At 41.9% G+C, this 20,655-nt stretch overlaps 1 protein-coding gene across 1 annotated transcript in view; it reads right to left on the bottom strand.

Annotated features, from left to right (window-relative positions):
* Positions 1–20,655, bottom strand: part of AATF (apoptosis antagonizing transcription factor) — an 82,632-nt gene that overhangs the window by 7,600 nt on the left and 54,377 nt on the right. The window contains exons 10-11 of the mRNA XM_030536767.1: positions 17,875–17,955; positions 14,375–14,446 (exon numbers count right to left, since the gene is read on the bottom strand). Of these exons, the coding sequence (XP_030392627.1) occupies positions 14,375–14,446; positions 17,875–17,955 (153 nt within the window). The remainder of the gene's footprint in view (positions 1–14,374; positions 14,447–17,874; positions 17,956–20,655) is intronic.

Here is a 20,655-nt window from a genome sequence, read left to right as displayed (position 1 = left end):
AACTTACCCTTTATTGCAACCTACAAAAGCAAGTAATGAGCACTAACGTTTTTATTTCTTTTAAACTGTCATTTAGCTTGTAGAGGGGATAATTACCTATTTCCACTGTAGTAAGGTTTTATCACCCTTAGTGAGGCATTTTCTAATTTAATATTTTTACTGTATTATCATAAAACCTGTTTCTGGGGAAAAAATGATCACGAACCACACACCAATTTGCCATAAAACATGTGTGTGTAAGTACCTTGGCTTAATTATTTATGCATTTCTTCTGAGCCAACGCCAAAGAGTGAGAGCACGGGCATTAGCTATTAGATACATCCAGAAGGGTTTCATACCCTCCCGCCCAGCTCCGCAGCCTGGCATATCGTGTGTGCACATGGGCGGACCTGTGTTTCATCTTACTCTTCATTCAGCATCCCTATCAACTTTGAAGAACCCAGGCTTCTAATGCAATTTGTACCACCTATGTGGCTGCAAAAGTGTGGTTTGTTTGGTGGGAAGAGAAAATAAAAGAGATGAAGGAATATCCCACAACAGTGGATTGTATGGAAGGGGAAAAAAAAACAAAAAAAACTTTGCAACTACGGTCATCCTAATTCAGTATACAGATGGGGGAGTTGTAGGGGCAGCCTTCCCTGTAGAGGTCAGAAACCAGTGGCTTGCTCATCCTCCCATTCATATCATAGTGAAGAGCCTCAGAAACACTGACTGCTCCTCAAGACACTCCAAGGAGGTTAGGTATCATTATCCCCCAATTTGCCCAAGGCCACAATGGGATTAGAACCCAGGATCTCCTCCCAACGCTGTCCTCACTCCACTAGGCCACACTGCCATATTGATGCAAACAGATTACAAAACAGCTAGAGTTGCCTGAAATCACACAGTTATATTCTTTAGAGCAATGGTTTGCAACCAGTGGTCTATGGACGGGAGGTCCATAGATTTCCTAAGGATTCCACACTTCTATTTGAAATTTCTTGGGGTCTGCAAATGAAAAAGGGTTGAAAACCACTGCTTTTGATTAAAAGCATAAATCTTTTTATTTTAAAATAAAACCTAAAAGCACATCCTCTCCATACACATGCCCTCCCCATCCCCGGTTGCGAATGAGATTTTGCCAATCTCAAAATTCCTATCATCACCACAGTATTTTTAATGGCTGTTCACATGCAAAGTCTTTCCTACCAACAGGCAGGCAAGCACACACACTAGGATAGAAGGTCCTTAATGAACATTAGTTACAAAAACATGTCTAACAAATATGAAAACTAGAGTCCAAAATTTCAAAAAGATCCCCACATAAACTACTTTTCCCATTTCCTGTTGTATTATTCCAACAAGAGAGAGTTGGTCAGCCAAAAAAGGACAAAAGAGCTAAAATTATATTATTTAATTTAATATATATAATTATAATGTTATTAATTTTTAGAAAATATAGATGTGAAATAAACCGACACTCATAATCTGAAGTGAATTCAATGCATAGGTGAAAGCAACCCCTTGAAAAAGGTAAATGGATACTTGAGTGATGTTGTCTGAATATTAATTTCTTTTTTTTAAATTGCTTATATGTCTGACTACATAAAGAATGCCCTTCATCGCCATAATTTCGGTTACAGAATAAAAATGTGTGTCTCAATGAGGAGATCTCATGCAACGTCCAACAATCTATGATTAACATCAAAATAATGAAGCCAATGGAAGTCTAACTAGCAAGTGCATTGCATCTGCTGTATAAATTATAAGAATAATGTTCTACAGCTAAGGTTACCAACACATAATTATTTTCTATGTAGCAAACATGGACGCTACAATAAACCAGCAACTACAAAACATGCACACATCTGGCCAGATGACACTGCACCATCCAGTTACACAATGCTGCAGGAAGAAACGCCTTTTATATTCCCTTTAGAATTATGCAAGCTAAACATTTAACAATAGTACTATTTCACATGGTCAATATTGTCACAGAGCTTCAGGTGTCAGGATTCAATTCCACTTAGAATCCATGTGATGGGTTTATTTTTTTACTTTGTTCATTAAGGAAAGGGGAAAGTTTGTGGCTTTACATGAAAATAAAAGGATTCTTTATTACTATAGAACCACTAGCCTTGCATTTGGCTGGAATGCTGCTGAATGGTAGGACAGTGATGGCAAACAAAGGGGAATCTCATATTGCTTAAAAAACAAGAGGGTTTTTCTCCTTGTTTCTGAGCTATATTAATGTAGCAATGCTAAATGTTTCACTCCATCATTGTGCAAAGTTGTTGTAAAAATATTCTTTGATATATTTACCGCCCATTCTTCCTCGCCCACGCAGTCCTATTTAGGATAGGCCCAAGCAAGAGTCTGTATTCAAATTAATGGTATCTACCGAGATCCCAGTGGACTCTACTGGGAACAATGAATTATTACTCAAAAAAAACAGCAGCGTGAAAATCACTTAGAGAGAGAGAGTGAGCATGCAACCTCTACCAAAACTAGATGTCATCTGCAGATCAGATAGTCACTTACTCCCCGGAAAACTTTTTGTCTGTTTCCAGTAATCTTTTGCCCACAGGAGCGAAAGTCAGATTACAAGATCCCTGTCAGCTAGGGCAGATAGCCAGTGAGACAAAGCAAGCGAGCACCTTTTTAATATTTATTTATTTATTTCTATTAAAAAGTTTTACCCTAAATCAGCATATGCAGGATTAGAGTCAGCTCAGCATTTCCGCAGCATCAAGTTAGTTTTGGATAAATATGCCCAGCAGAATAAGAAGCAGAGATCTGTTGGATGTTCACCGAACTAGCATTAAATTACCAGTGTCTTTTAAAACAAGGAACTCAGAATATTGTGCAGTTAATTCCCACACGGCCAGGTCCCTGCTATCAGATATACATGCTACTCCCTGCTCCTCCAGCTCAGGAAGTGTCTGGCCACAAGGTGGCACTGTCTGACTCATTTCCCCACCAAAGTCATGAACACAGGAGTGCAAAACTCAGGCTATAAATTACCCAGCAAGACAGCTATCCTCACCATGCTCGAAGCTTGAAGGATGTTCAGAAAGGTGTGTTTCAATTCCCTGTCTCTCAGTCAGGTCAGGATTGGGTCCTTCAAGCCAGCGCAAACGCTTTTAGCCCCAGGGCTTTAAATTACGAAAGATGACATGTGACCTCTGGCTGGTCTCATGAGACCAGGCACAAGATTTATAAATATTTAAGAAAGCCAGTTCTAGCCCTACACAAAGGGACTCTGCACACCTCACTGAGGATGGATATAGGGAGGGGGAGAATAAAGGCACATGGAAGGATTGCTTCTCAAGGTATTTCCCCCTCCCCACACTCAAGGCAGGCACGAGATTCAAATCTATCCTCACCCACTTGCTTAATCCAGATATTTCTCCCTTATTCTATCTTGCACTTTTACAACCATCTAGATAACCCTCTACCTGGCCTCAGTGCTGAGAGCAAGAAACTGGGCCGTTCGCATTTGCATGACAGCTCTGGGTACCACTGCAATGAGCACTAGGCAGATACCTAAAGATAAAGTAGGTGGGAGCACCAGAAATGTGCACGTGGATTAGTAGTTGGGGAAGCAATGAGATATGAGGAGATGGAGAAACCTCTGATGCACTCCTTCACGACCGTAGGCAGTTCCAATTCCCATCATAAATCTCCCCTAAATTTTAGAAACTTTACCTCTCTGATCTCCCTTCTTTGAGTACATTAGTCACTGTAATATTGTGTGTGTACATACACAACATGCAAGGAGGGGAATTTTCTTTGTGTACTTTAATACTCCATGTTCCTGGGATGATTTCCCTCTTTCACAGCTTGACTGTTTTATAATAGATTTGACGCAAGAGAAGACAAATTGTCTCACAAAGGAGATCTTGCAATCTCACAAATCATTTTGCAGTCTTAACAGGTTTTTTTTTTCCCCTTAAAAAGGAAATTTCCATAACTCAGGAGTTTGTCTTCTTGCTAAATATGTTGAATATTAAATGTAAGGGCTTGATGATTCCAGAAAACTGGCATTAGCCAGGGTTGCGTTTTCTGTTTCATGACTGCCAGCTTTGAAAAGATGAAGCTCCTTGTTCAAATACCAACCCCTTTAACAACTATAGTTAAAAACCATGGGATGCTTAACTGCTTATACGTGAATCAATTTCTAAAGAGTGAACTACTGGTACAAAAAACAAAAACAAAAAAAACCACCAAACAAAATGATATACAGGAGCTGTGGGAAGTGCATCCTGGGAACCCCGATGCCTCAGAGCAGTAGTGGAGTTGAACGGTTTGTGTTTCACAGGAGGACATGTGCCTTGCTGGCGTTCCAAACAATTCAGAAACAGCTGAAGGTCTCTTGCGAGGCCACCACCAAACTCCAGGCTCTGTCCCCAGCTCACACAGTAGGTCCAACCATGAATCAGCCAGGCTGAGACAGCTGCAAGGGTGTTGGAGTGACAGTTCCCCACCAATATTTACAATAGAATACCCTGGCAATGTCAACGAGCCCCAGGAAGGGGCTGCAGTGTAAACGTCACAGGGCTTAACCCTTCCCCCTGGTGTAATTTAGGAAACAGAGCTCATTCGCAAGCCAGAAGAATTTTTTTTTCCCAGGGAGAGGGAAGGGGGCAGAGAGAATATTCAAATGGATTATCCCGGATGTTAGCATTAATCAATGAGAGTCACAGGATTAAGCGCACACAGAGTGGGCCAAATTTTCTGCTTGGTTATGTAAATCTGGAATAATTCCACTGAAGTCAATAGAGTTGCTCTGGATTTACACATGTGCAAGAGAGCAGCATCTCACTCTCTAGTTCCAGAAAGTGTCACTTTGGTTTATCTTATTTATTTTAGTAGATTCGGTGTTTGTGAAAGGTGCTGGATTGACAGCCCGAGAGCCCAAATTCCTCCATTAATCCAGCCTCTTGGTGGTTTAATACCAGACACGGGGTGTGCTGAGTAAAGGCTGGTATCTCGTGAACTTTTTTTTTTTTAAAACTCTTATGTAATGGAAGTAAATTAATCCTTTAATGCCAGGATTTCCTACTACGCACCCCCCACCGCTCGCAGTGAGACGCGCTGTGACTGACACCGCAATAGCAGTAACTTCAAGAGTAAGGAATGCTGATCAGGAAGAACATGTCACCCAGGTCAAACCCAAGCAAAACAGTCTAAGTCAGTCCCTCACTGGCAGGCAGTTAATCTCCACCTTTTTTCAACATACTGGCAAGTACCGGTACTAGAACCGCCTTCTCACTGTAGACTGGGTTTGAACTCATGACCATACAATTGATCCTGCATTACACAGGCTACAGGACTTCCACGAATCAATTCCTTCTTCAAGCCCAATCGCCCTGGTAGAACTATAGCATATGTTTTAGAAAAAAATCCAGTGACGATTTATAAATTGCCAGTGGTAACAAGTAGGGTGACCAGACAGTAAGTATGAAAAATCGGGACAGAGGGTGGAGGGTAATAGGAGCCTATATAAGAAAAAGACCCAAAATCAGGACTGTCCCAATAAAATTGGGCCATCTGGTCACCCTAGTAACAAGTTTACCACAATGCTTTCAGGAGACAAAACGCGAGACTGTAGGCACATGTATGAGAAAGTGTGTACTGAATTTTGGGGGAGGGGGGGAGGTAATTAAGAACAGCGCAATGAAAGATAACTGAGTTTCTCCATGCTATGCCAATCTCAAACTGCATGGGAAAATATATTCAGTGAACACCATTCATGTGTCTACTAAGAAGACAAAATAGTTACCTTTCGATGTATACAACTGAAGAGCAGTAAGACTTGTTAAAACAATTCTTAGATAGAAGTACAACCAGGCAACCATGTGTCAATTATTGCATACATGCCCAAGCATACCAGCTATATTGTGTGTGGTTGAGGGGTGGGTGTGTGTATATATTGTACACATGAACACACACACACACACACACACACGCAAAAGTATACACACATGAACCACACGTAGTACATACATTATATATACACACAACTGTCCACCATCACAACCACACAATTGTCCAGATGACAGTAGGGATACAACAAAAATAAAGATCAAGTGTTTTCATAAATTCTGCAATCTAGGAAGATTTTTCATGTTGCTGTTTTATATAGTTGATAGATATAATCAGCAATGGTCGTGGACCAAAATCCCAGTTCCCTCTCTTTCTAAATGTTGGGAAAGTCCAGGCCCTGATGCACACTTTGTGTCTCCTGCCCATTTCTATATGGGGAGGTGATTCAAACTCCAAAAAGTCCCAATTCTGCTTGCACTGAAGCCAATGGAAGTTTTGCTGCTGACTTTACTGGGCACAGGCACAGTGTGATTTCAAGGCCGTTACTCATGTTACATTAATGCATGGAGGGAGGAAGCCAACAATTATAAGTTAATTTGCATACTACATCTGTACTGGTTACCATGCTGCAATGGTTGGCTTGAACCTCTCTCATTGTGCAGAAAAAAATCTGTCAAGGCTTCATAGCAAATACGTCCTTCTGGTGATGTCACAGGGCAAGATATCACAGCTCAGCACTGACCAAAGAACCATTTTCCAGCTTGACCCTACACCTGCATCGTATACAATAGAACTGCAGTAAGAAATAGGCCCATGAATGGCATCAGCTGCATTTTATTTTTCTAGCCATTTGGAATACGAGAGGTTTGAAGGAGATTCCAGTATTCTGCTCTTTTTTAAAATACTGCGTATTCTACAGGCACCCACCCCATGAGATGGGGGGCTCGGCTCTTTATTGGGATGAATCTGGGATGACTGAATTACTTTAACAGATTAATAGGTGTTAAGGCCGGAAGGGATCTCAGACCATCCACTCACATCTCCTACATAACACAAGCCGTTGAACCTCACTCACTCACTCACCCCTGCGCTGAGCCCAGTGACTTGGGCTGGACAACGCATCGAGTCTTGACTTGAAACCTCAAGAGATGGAAAATCCACCTCTTCCCTTGGTAGTTTGTTCCAGTGGTTAAATCACTCTGCCTGGTAAAAACTAGCCACTTATTTCTAATTTGAATGCGTCTGGCTTCAGCTTCCAGCCACTGGTTCTTGTTAACTAGATTAAGCAGCCCTTGAGTACCTGCTATTTCCTCCCTGGGAAGACGCTAGACACCATAATCAAGTCTCCTCTTGATCTACTTTTTGATATGCTCAACAGACTGAGCTCCTTAAGTCTCTCACTGCAAAACTTTCAGAGGTGACTATACATACGCACACACTCCAATGGATGTGGAGGTAACAAGCAGACTCCTTTTCACAGCCCAGTGGTAAAACACGTAACAGTTTTCTTACAATAGTCATCCGACATATGTAAAGGGAAGGATGATATTTGGGTTCAGGCACTGGACTGGAACTCAGCATGTGTAGACACTATTCCTGACTCTGCCAAGGACTTCCTGGGTCACCCTGGGCAAGGGTAACTTAGGGGCAAATTTTCAAAAGCACCTAAGGAATTTAGGAGCACAAGACCCATCGATTTCCAATGAGACTTGTATTCCTAAATCCCTGAGCATTTTAGAAAATCTCTCCCATCACCTATCTGTGTCTCTATTTCCATAAATGTCTCCTAACCTCAGGGGGTGCTGTGACAGTCGATACAATTTGGTTTCTATTAATGGGATCTGGGATGGAAGGGGCTACAAAAGTGCTATTAAGGGCATTCAAATAAGCTCCATCAGTATCAGTTTCATTGCTTACATGGGGAGCAGGGGAAGCAGGAAACTGCACTGCACCCTGAGCCATCACCTCTTCTCTCTACACATGCTGCAAATGAATATTTCCAGCAGAAAGCCATGTGAGGGCCTGAATGGAAGTTGAGGATGCCTGCACTACAAGAACACTACTTCCTACAGAGAGGGAGGGAAATCTCGCAGACTCCACAGGCCTGCAGGCAGAAACACTCTTATTTTAGATATAACTATATTTATGTATTTTATAGCTACGGTACAGTCAGGGCTCAATCATCAGAGATGGAAAAGTGTCAGGGCCCCCTCTACAGTAGAGGTACAACCACACTCCTGTAACCAGGCCATGGCACATTCCAATTGGCCGGATCCCCACAAATGCATGCGGTGTGTCCACAGAGCACCTTTCTGAATATCGTGACTACGCTGGTGCATCCTCACTCACCACACAGTGCCTGTGCGTCTGCGTCAGTGCATTCTGCGATAACCTGCCCAGCTTCCCCCGATACCAGGGGAGTACCTGCATGCGAGAAACACACATATACAGGCAATACACTGGGGATATACACTGCACAGAGAGCTGGGAGAAGGGCAGATCAGCTAATCCAGTTACACAGACATAGCTGGAGGCACTGGTCTGCACAGCCAAATGGTATTGCAGCTTAACAGGAAGACAATGAGCAAGGAGACACATGGCATAAGTACCCAGAGTAAGTAACAGTGTGTTAACTATGCTATGTGATGACACAGACCAAGTCACTAACTGGGCACAAACTTTGCTAAAAATTATATCATCTCAATGGGGCCTCAGGTCCCTTAAGAGAAGGAAGTTTTCCCACCAGAGGAGATATTTCATGGAAAGTTCTACAATGATAGAATCCCATTACATTTCCACAAGCATGTTCTTCACATGAATCCACCTCACGGCAGGTACAAAGTTTTGATTTGAAACAATGGAACACTTGCCCCTATAAATAACCCCTCTAAAAGCTAACACATATGTCCCCTCCCCCTGGATGGTATAAATCCCTGCTCTGAATTTCACTTTGCAATTGAGTGTGGCGTTGGTTTTTGGTTCTTCCTGACATGACTGCAGAAAAGCCTCCCCTTTTCCCCTTTTTTGCTTCCCATTTCTATGCTGGGTGCCATGTTTAATGATGATGTATGAGTGTCCTTTCCTGCAGCACAGCTGAGGAGGGGGTCAAACATGTGACACCGCCAGCATGGTGTATAAACAAGCGAATTATAAACCGTGTCAATCCGAGTTAATGCAAAGCTGTAATCCTCTTTAACAAGAGATCAAATCAGTGCCATGAGTTATGTTCATTCTGTAATCTGATAAGAAATAGAGTGAGTCTCTAATAAAAGAGTAATGAGAGCCCTTAATGATGCTGTTAAAAGGTAGCACCGGTTAAAATATTGCCCTTGTTCCAACTGATTAGATCAATGTTGCATATTTGCCCAGTCTTGTTTCACCTGTCAGAACAGCCTGTGTCTTCTTGGGAGATAAGAGGGTTTGGGCCAAACATTTATATCTTTAAGGAGCAACTTTGTGCAAGTTTTCAAACTTCCAGAAGGGATATAATAAGGTTGTTACATGACTAGGACAGTATCATTATTAGAAACACTGTGACAAGCCGCTTTTTTGAGAATATATGTATTATATCTATATGAAACACACACCCACACATACACCAACCCTCGGATAACTATACTAATAAAATGCACAATATAAACAATCATACTAATCAAGGGCCCAATCCTGGAAATGTTTACTCCTGAGGGTAGTGCTTACTAATATGACTAGATCAATAGCAGGATCGAGCCTATTATCAACAACTCTGTGAGGTCACCCCTAACAAAAACCACACTCATTTCTATATGGATAGGTAAGCTCCTCCAGGCCTGGATTGGTAACCTCTATTCTTCTGCAAAGGGACAATTCCCTACCTTTCAGCAGGAACTTTCAGTGGGAGCTGGGTGCCTAACCACTTAGGGAAGAATTGCCCAGTGGTTAGAGCACTACCCTGGGATTTGGAGGGCCTGAGTTCAATTTCTTGCTCTGCCACAAACCTCGAGTGACATTGGGCAAGTCACTTAGCCATTCTGTGTCTCTGTTCCCCTCTGTACAATGGGGATAACACTTCCCTATTTTACAGGGGTGTGGTGATGATACTACAGATAGGTGCACAAATCCCAATCTTAAATTTAAATCTTAAACCTAAATCTACACACACAATCCCTAAAAGAACTATAAAACCACCTTTCCAATATACTTTAAAATAATACCAGAGGGTGTTTAAAATATCGAAGGTTGGAGGCCATCAGTGTACTATACATTACAACGTAATATATGTGAATACGAGGTTAAACAGCTATGCCCATGTTTTGGGTGCACAAAAAAGTGGCAAGCTGAAGATTAATTGCCTGCACAAATTCTATTATTCCAAGCAGCAGCGAGAATAAGAAGGAACGTGGCAGTGATGTTGACAAAGCACTTTAAGAGGCTGTATTGTATTTGTACATTTCTTTTCTAAAATTCAGGATGTAAAACAATATTCCATCTCGCTCTGGTGTTTACCACTCAGGAGTCACTGCTTATCCCTTTCCCTGCATGCTGGCCAGCAAGAGACAAGATGCTTGTCTACACGAACAATTAGTTCACAGCACACCAGGGTGTGCGTCTACCCTGTACGAGCCTGCCATGCACTGACTGTCCACACGGACTCTGCTGCCGTACGTTAACCATTTGTTAATGTGCTTTGACCTAATCCCGTTTCAAAGAGGCAGGGTAGATTCACATCCCAGCCTGCAGAGAACTAAACATTTGTGTAGACAGGGGCAAGGTTATTTCTCTTTAAATGGATATGTTCTTTGTCACTTTGTTCTTCGGCAAATTTGGCCAACAAGCACTGAGACCTGGAATCTTATTTACACCATTCTAGATGGTCCCCTTCCATGGCAAGTGGGTGTAAGCATAAATGGGACATTTTAAGACCCCTTTACACTGTCAGAGTGGTGCCAAGTGGCCTATGCACAAATGTATCTATTTCATGCTCTTATTACAGCCCCAGCTCCCTAACCCTGTAACAATTAATGCCTTCTTTAGGCTTAAAAACTTGTTTCTGGCTTACAGCTTTTCAGACCGCATCATATGGTGGAATAGAGTTTATTTACTTTGGGGTCATGCCTCTAGACATCTGAGCAATTTAGTAATTCACACTTGCAAGCAATAAAAGTACCTTTTATTACCCCGTGTTATCATTGCTTTCCCATGTTCATGCACATAGGTGTCTTTCCCGTTTTAAATTCACCCACAGTTTAAATCGGATGCTGCATTCCTCTCACCCGCTCCTCTACTGTTGTCTAACACTGCTGTGTGGTGCTAAAGATCTCTAGGGTATGTTTACACTGCAAACAAAAAAGACCTACGGAAGTGAGTTTCAGAGCCCAGCACTACAGACCTGGGCTCACTCTACAGCACTAAAAATAGCAAGCCAGAGGGACAGCCTGGAATAGAGCTCAGGTCTCCCTCCCAGTTCAGCCCCCATCTACTAGGCGATGCTGCCTCAGTGTATATTTTGAACGAATAACCTTGCATGTTGTAGAAGCATGCATCAGTCAGACCCAGAATCCAATGGCAAATTTGCTGGAAAACCCACTCTGGCAACTGGCTGGGGGTAACAAACCGACAAGCTAGCTGGAACATTGTGTATGGCTAGAAACCCAGCTGAGTAACTTCAATGCCATTAAAAAGTACACCAGGCCCAAAGCAGATGATAAACTTAATGACAGAAATAACGTCATACAGCCAGGCAATGAGCAGCAGCAGCTGCTGCCCCCATCCCTGCCAGAGAAAGAACCTGTAAAACATGCAAGCGATATAATAACCCGCTATAAGTGGTGAAAGCCCCCAGGAGATGCTTTCAGTAAACCAAATGTCAAACACTCTCTCCCACATCACAATGATAACTCTGTTGACACAGCATAACACAGATAACATCCTATTACTGTAATAGGTTCTGAGGGTCAGCTGGACCCTCTGTAGTTTAGTTGGGAGTCAAGGTGCCTTTCTGAAAAGTAGTGGGGGCGGGTGGGGCGGACAGCCCCCCAATGAAGTGTGCTGCAGTTCAGACAGGTTACGGTTGCCCCTGAACTGCTCTGTTCTCCAAGCTGCTCCAGTGCATTTGGCACTGGTGTGCGCTCTGTATGGGGTTGCAGCTCACAGGCTACTCTGTGCAACTTTTGGAACAAACACAACTGCTGTACTCTGACAAAGTGGTGGCAAGGTCGCCTGAGCCAACATGCTATAACAATTCCCAGGTTCTTACAATCATCTTTTTTATTTTATACTTATGCACACACACAGGTAAATTGAGGTGTCTTTCATTGTGTGTGCGGGGTGGGGGTGTGCATGATTAATCTATAGGAGAATATATATTACATCTCACACACACACACAATAACATATATTATACACACCCCAACCTCATTTAAAATTCTCAGTGTGTAAGTCACAGCCAGTCAACTGGTGATAATACTGGGATAGAGAAATATTAGAATCAAGCATATTATTATGCACAAGGTGCGCACCAGCTCTTACAGGCTTTTTTTCCTACCATGCCACCCACTAATTACACTAAAACAAAATAAATAAATAAAAACATAGGTAGTGAGAGAAGCACATTACAAGAAAGGCAGAAGAGACGAGTTTAGGGACATGCAAAATAAACTATGAAAAGGAAGGAGCCGACATTGTCCCTGCGAGTAACTTACTAATGAATAGTCAAGAAAAGGAGTATTTGCTGTTGCAACCTCAGCCTTTCCCCTATAGCCATTAATGACAACGGAGCTTAAAAGTGAAAATAAACCAAGAATCTACCCTTATCTTTACAGAAAAACCATTAAGATGGAAGAAAGAGCAGCTCAAGTTCTATGAAATGAACCCTCTCCAGGCATACATGTGGATCAGGGAATGGGAATGTTCAGCCTGTCTCTCTAACACATTCCCTTTTATTGTAAGAGGTCAAGAGAATAATCAGGTTTTAGAATTTTCTTCCAGGCAGAATCTAGCAATGACTGAGCTTTATGATCTTTCCACTGTGCTGCAGAGCCTGTCATGGACATCAAGGCCTGTTACTCCTGAGCTAAGTCACTGCAGGGGTCCCTGCCAGGGCCACCCAGAAACTTGAGCAGCACAGAATGAAGTTGGCAAGCCTTTCTGGCCAAGATAGCAAGGCATGCGTGTGTTACTCCCATGCTGCCGGCTGGCTGCCTGGAAACTTGTGGGTGAAACTGAAGATGCCAATTACAATCTACAAAGCAATAAAGGACCCGGGACCCACCAACTATTCACCTACCACAAGGACCTCTATTCCCTCTCTAGACCAGCATAACCTGTGTGCCTCTGGAACATTCATGCTTAAACTTCAAGGGTGATGCATGAGGAAGATAGGAATAGGAGGAACTCACGACTACCCACAACTCACTTCAGGCTGGCTACATCCAGAAAGCCAAGTGCAATGCACCCACTCGGTTATGTTTTTGGAGGGCCAGGGAAGAAGTTGAGACATGGAGATTTGAAACTCAACTGCTACACAGAGGCAGTAATTCTTTCTGGTAAATACAATAGACACACGTTATTCTAAACATTCCTTACCTGAAAACCTATTACCCAAAACTCTGTTACATCTCCCACTGGGCATCATACAAAGAGCTGTCTGTTTATCCAAACAACCAGTCACCCTGTTCAGATAAATGGGGTCCTAATGTATTAAAAACAGAGCAACAGTCAACTTCTTTACCAATTGCCACAAAACAGGTCTCTATTGACACTTATTGACACCTCTACAGACCCCTGAATTCTACCCCATTACTCCCACAACTCTATCCAAACGGATACTGACTAGGAACAGCACAAGCGTGATTGCCATATTCCAGACAGATGAACGTACAAACGGGCTTCTCTCTAACTGTTAAGATTAAATGTCTGAGGAACCTGAAGAAAAGTGTCTCTCAAGTAGCATAAATACATCCATTGGAAAATTAAGCCCACCTCCCTCCCACAAAAACATTTACCAGCAGTCAAATTCATAGCTACACTGTTTTTATTACCTTTACTAATTAATGTGCTCCTACAGCCTTGTACAGACATTTTTATTATTTAAATAGGAATAAACAATAGACATCATTTAGATCTTGTAAGTGAATTTCCTTCTTCTGGTCGTTAGCTGTACTGACAGCATTTATATTACGTAAAACTCACAAGACTATAGCATATAAAACTCTCCACTCCTGACGCAGAGAGCCTGATTATTTTTCTAAACTGGGATTTCAGCCAATGGACACTGGGGAATTTGGCTCTCTGTGTCCATAACTATGCTCCAAAATGAAGAGATTTTCAAATCTGGGGGATTTTTAAAGCAGGAACCACAGAGTCGGCATCAAGATTTATAGAAACTTCTTATTTGGTTTTACAGTAATTACAGGAGTGAAAGCTTAGCTAGATTGCCTGGACAGATGTGGCCAAGACACCCAGGCTATGATGCCAGTGACAAATGGTTAACTGATAAGAAGAAATGGAGAGGGCGACAGACTGAAGAACAGGTCAATATCATGCTGTCATGAAGCCATTTGAGAACCATAATTAATCTATTACTCACCTGGCATCATCATTCATTGTACAGTGGTCAATAGGTGCCATGAAGCTCACCAGTTTGCTGTGGACATGATACCTGAATAAGGCAGGAAATAAACAGACAGCACATTAGTAACTATTAAAGAAAAGGAAATGCCAGTTCCTGCACTGAAATGTCCCAGTCCCTGAAATGGAAATGCTGGCTTCCTTGTTGGCCAATGCTTAATGACTCTCTATTTCAAGTCGTTAGTTTTTCCACCCTTTCTAACGTTAACAAGGGGGGGAATAAAAGCCAGATGATAACATATGCCACACAGTGGATGAGCAATAATAAACCAATCACATTTTGTCACAGCCAAAAGCGAAACACTCCAGTGTCCTTGAGCAGTATACTTGCACCTGAACTTTATCCCAAGACAGAAAACTCTGATCAATCAAAGACTCTGCATTCAACTTCCTCCCCTAACAGTGTCTTAGTCACTCTTTAGTGCTGGTGCCCAAACAAAAAGCCACTGGTGGGAGCAGAGTTAGATTACTAGAGGCTTTCCCACAATACCAGTCTCCCTTCATGAATGATTATTATCTGTCATGGTAGTACCTAGAGGCTCCAGCCAAGATTGAGGCTCCATTGTGCTTGCAGCTATATAAACATAAGAGACAGCCTCTCTTCTGGACAATTTACAGTAAAAAAAAGAGACCAGGCAGACAAAGTGGTGGGCAGGGAACAACAGAGGCAGAGGGAGGTGAAATGATTTGCCCAAAGTCACACAGTGGCAGAGCTCCCGACTCCAAGTCCAGTTACTTGTCCACCAGAAGAAGCTGCCTCCCCGAGTTACACTGCACCTCTGAAAGCCCAATCCCCAGTTTGCTTTTCCCACTAGGTCAGAAACTTGCAGAAGCCTGCCCACCCCTCACGCTCTGGGACCTGCTAAATAAAATCTGAACAGACTACAGAGGAAATCAGAACAGGCCACTGATTTTACACCCTTAGTCTTTAAAGCAGGAGATTCCAACCTGCCAGCTTTCTATGTAAAGTATTCTGTTGGCTCCCCAAGTCCAAAACATTTTACCCAAGTCATTCCTATTCTTGCATTTTGATGAATAGCAGGCAAATGGATTCACAAGCCACCTTTCCACTTGGGCACCTTTAAACTCCTTTTTGTTCTCTTATCCAGGAACATTCCCTGGAGAGAGTTTTAGCTCACATGAATATTGCAGAATGGCTCTTCATGCAAATAACCACATTCACCCTCAACATGGACCTTTGTGCACAAACACAGGTCTTTGTCATTCCTCATCGAAGCAATCGCCCTCTTATATCGCTGCAGAGTCATCCAATCAGGGAACAGAAATAATACCGTGACTAGGGCAAACAACTGCCACAAACGACAAAAAAAAAATCAACAGGATGAAATATGAAACAAGAGAACGTATTTCACTCTATGGGATCACTTAAGTGATATTGACAATTAATGCATTCATACAAATCACAGCATGTTCAGTGACAATTTGTGAATTGGAAAAAAGGGCTTAATTACACTAATAAATTGTCTACCACTAATTGTCTGCCCAGCTCTAGTTACTCTCACACTTTTAAAATGTGAGCTTCCAAAACCTCCGTCTATCAGATACAAAGTATTAAATTAAAGACACTGTGAGACATCCCAAGTCATAGCCACCCAATTATTCCAGGAGAAGTAGAAATCTATAACTCATAGGTATCCACTCAGGAAACAATATGGTCTAGTGGGTGAGAGAAGGGATTTGGGAGACAAGACTCCCAAGACGAACTGTGTGACTACAGGAAAGTCTCATCTCACCCTTTGGTACCTCAGTTTCCCCATCTGTGAAATGGGGATAGCACTCATCTCCCTCACTGGAGTGCTAAGAGGCCAGGCGCTTCTAAAAGTGCTTAGAGAACCCTCGACAGCATCTTGCACTTACACAGCACCCTTCATCCCAACATCTTAAAGCACAGAAAGGTGTGGAAAGCCAGTATGATGATGATGGACTACAATGATAAGTGACAGCAATTAATATTTAGTGCTTACATAGCACGTTTTGCACCCGGATCTCAAGGTGCTTTACAAAAGATAAGTAACGTCTATCCACATTCTGCAGAGGAGGAAATGGAAGTGCAGAGAGATTTAGTCAATCACTCAGAAAAGACACACACACACACACAGTGACCCACTGGCAGAGCCAAAAATTGAACCTAGTCTGTCTGGTTTCCAGCCCTCTCCACCAGACCATCCTGGAAAGATGATAGGATTTAACTGTGCATTAATCACATACATCAGCAAACGCATATTTTCTTCTTTTCTATACATTAGGTCAGCGCAACTCTTGTTTAAAAAGGTAGCTAACATGTAAGAAGCCACAGATGCGGAGGGAGTTCTGATCTCCCAGGAATTCCGAAGTGCATGGATCACACACCATGAGAAATTTGCCCCATTATTCCTAAAGGTTTACGAGTCTGACTCAGTTGTGTGACGTTGTCAGTAGTTTTGACTGAATCATGAATATATCCAATTATGTGTGATGCTGACAGAACAGAATATTGATAGTCAATAATTACAGGCTTTTCAGGCCAACAAAGTAACTCGTAGCTCTTTTAATAAATTATTTTACGACATCTATCTTAAAAATGGCTATGCCAGGCCTGACCCACACTGACTTTCTATCAGATGTCATCTAAACTCAAGATTTATAGTTTACTCACAAAAGGATGGTTAATGTTGCAGATTTTTCATGAAGCAGCGCAGCTTTCCAGTGTGCCTCTGTGCTACAAATGCCTCCTCCACTACAAATCATGCAGTCACTCTGAACTCAGGGAGAGCAACAGACCTGCTCTGCAAAGGGGAACAAATCCCAGCTCCTCTACACACTTTCCAGTCTCACCCCACAACCTGGAAGAGTTTGCAAACGCAAACAGGAGAAGGAAAAGGTCACAAATTGTAGTGACTACGGGCCAGACCTGCAAAAGAATTTAAGTGCCTAAAAATGCAGATAAGTGGCTAGTGGGACTGACAAGAGCACCTCACCCGGACAGGCACCTAACTCCCATTGAAAGTTTACTAAAACATATTTCCTCACTCACCTCATCTCTATTGAAAGTTTACCGCATTTAGGTGCCTAACACAGGCATATGCACCTACCTGCATCTTTAGGCAATTAAATACCTTTGTAAATCTAGCCCTGAAGGATTTAGGGGCACAAGTCCCACAAAGCCCTCAATCTCTGAGGGAGAGACTTTCAGAAATGCCTGACATTTTTTATGCCCAGTAAACATTTTTGTAAGGACTGATTTGGCCAATTCCCACCCTGATTATATCCAACTGATCTTTAGTTCTAGATTCATTAAGAGCTCCCTACCCTCAACGGGCATGTCTCAAAAGCAACATCTTCTACCTTGCAAGGCCAAAACAAGTCTGGCAAAGCATGTCAGTGCCAAAATAGGGCAGTCGGGTGACAACTGGTGAGACAAGAGCTACTTCTCTGTAGTTTGAAGAAGCTGCCACTCACCGGATTTTCCTTCCTTTGCTGGCTCTTAGGTCCACTTTCTTCTTTATTTTGCTTCGTAACTTCTGGATGGCCAGCCACTGCCTGGGGAATCCAAAGTAGTGGTTATGAATCATTGCTAGAGCTGTTTTATCAGGAAAATTTTTGGGAAGAATCACAAGGTAACAATGGTAAAAGCCACGGAAATGCAGTTTTAAAAGCTCAAATGCCCACAGCATTGTTCTTCACCCAAAAGTTGCTACCCTAAATAACTGTGGCATTGTCCATCACCTGTACAGGACCCCACTGCAAGCTAACGCTGCCCTCGTTTTCATTAGCACACACCAGTCTCCCTGTGCTACATACTGAAATACTCCGAGGAGGAGTACACAGCTACAAACAGGCGAGCACAGGGAATCGTAGAGACTAAGGGCTTATGTGTAGATGACCATGGACTCTGGCAGATCTCAGGGTCTGAAGCCCCAGCCATTCTGTGGGAGACAGATAAGTCAGCCTGGTCCTGATGCAATGATTAATATTCAGTGGGAATTCATGTCCGGTGTGCAGGAAAAAGCCACAGCGGGTACAATCTGGCACTATGTTTTTATTCTTTCTTGCCTATTGATCATTTTTTAAAAAAGAAAGAATCTTTAGAATTCAAAAGATTTTCTTCATCAAACAGAAATGCTAAGGCCAGTGAAAACCCTTAAAGGGTTACTGCATTTGTTTGTTTGTTTCAACAGCTATTACAATAAGTTGTATTTTGTATAAAGAAAGCACGCAGTAGAATAGATTGTTTACCTATCTCCATTTATCATAAGCTACAGATGTAGCTGATTCTTTAAGTGAGGAGGGTTACACTAACTTCATAGACAAATTTAACATTATACAGCAGTTCCATTTGAATTAGTTTCCTTCCAGGCTTTTGGAAAGCGTATATAAAATTACAAGCGAGTGTTTCTTTCCCACTACCTCTGACTATAATATCTGGCAAATCCCCCGCCAAAACCACTGCATAATGTTAAGTGCATTTCTTAATAAAAACAAACAAAAGGAAAACAACAAGCAAATTCAGAAAGTGCTGCTTATTCCCCATCACTGTTTAGAAGGGAGGATTCAATTCCTCAAACAGAACTTGCTCAAATCAAAGAAGTTTCTATGGGGGGGAATAAACTGCTACTAGTTACAAACATTTTTTTAAAAAAAAAGAAACAAGCGTCCTCTTACCTGATTTATACAATGAAAACCCAACATCAGGGGGAAAAATCTAGCAAAAGCCAATTACCGCAATCTTAATATAATCTTAATTACTATAATCTATTTTATTGTAAAGTCAGATAAATGTACAATGTAACCACCATTTAAATGCAATTTTGGCTATGCCCTGTTAAATTATAGTGAATAGCTTTCCATAATATTTCAGACATACATAAAATAAATTTGACCTACTGCACTAAAATTCAAGTCATATTTCACATGGATAAAAAGTTATTTCACCAACACAACATTTTATAAAGCATTTTCCCTTCCTTTCCCCATATACACACACATTCTCATATCACTTTTCAGTGGAGAATTCTATTCTATTGTTTTCGGCTTTCCTTTCCTTTTATGCTTTTCTAAATTATGGCCTGTGGCTATTTAAATGTATACTGTTCATTAAGCAGTATTTGGAATGTTCTGTATTTTCTAGTCACAGAATTAGAGTGAGAAATAAGAGCTTCCTCTCAAAGCATACATTTTATTTTTGGCATATACGAAACATTCCCCTATGCTGTTTTAATTGTACTGTACCTTTTCTCTCTCTCTTTTTTTAAACAGCAGGGAAGGTGAATACACAGGAACCGCACATTACACAGCAATTTTTATTCTTTATATGATGACAAATCAAGAGTTCATAATCTGATCCCAAATTTCACCAGTCACTTCATCTAGAGCACATTTGTCAGGCTACAGCAAGACTCTTCCCCCCAAACTTGGGGAGTCTGATAGGAAGTAGACAGGAAAGCAAGAAAGAGTGCAGATGGCTTTGAAAGAAATAAGCCTGGCTGCAGAAGAGTAATAATGCTTTCAGGCATCATCTTTAAGCCATTTCTTATTATTGGGGTGATTTATCGGTTTTATTTGTTTATAACCATTCCTCTAGGTGCTGCACCAACAGCTGCATTCAATAGTCCCAAAGTTTGTTACAAGACCTCACCTCTCCAAGTTTGGGCAAACCAGTGGGGCCCTGCAACATGAAGGCCAGCAAATACAAGTTCTGGCAGTCCAGAGCCATAAAGTCCTCACTGAAAAGACCCTGCATCGCTGATAGTATGCCATTGCTTTTAACCAATCATCTTATTACACCCAACTGCTCTCCATGAAGTCAATGGCAAAAGCATACTGCAACACTGACCCCATATTCGTCATACTGTTATTATTACATGACATGATTATGGCATAATTATGATGCATTTTGTACAAGATAAGTCCTGTGAGGTGTCATTGGAAAAGTTATGATTTGCTGAATATGATTATCCGATTTGTGTGCATGTATCGTTTTTGTATCTGAAGTTATGAATATTGACTGTGTAGCTGTATTTCAAATGTAGTTACACCTGGGTGATGCCCACTAGGCAAGATGCTTTCAGTCTAGATTGTGGGTGAGGAAGGGCCTATTCAGGGCAATGAGCCATTAGGGAAAACAATAGGTCTTAGAAAAAACTTATCCATCACCGGGTAAGCCTTCTTGAGAAGGTTCCAGACAGCCTGTAAGTAATGACTGCTATGACTCAGCAAGGTATCCAAGGGCCTGTGACCAGG

The sequence above is a fragment of the Gopherus evgoodei genome, chromosome 17 (genome assembly GCF_007399415.2).
Source record: "Gopherus evgoodei ecotype Sinaloan lineage chromosome 17, rGopEvg1_v1.p, whole genome shotgun sequence".
NCBI lineage: Eukaryota > Metazoa > Chordata > Testudines > Testudinidae > Gopherus > Gopherus evgoodei.
This window is presented reverse-complemented; position numbering and strand designations above follow the sequence as displayed.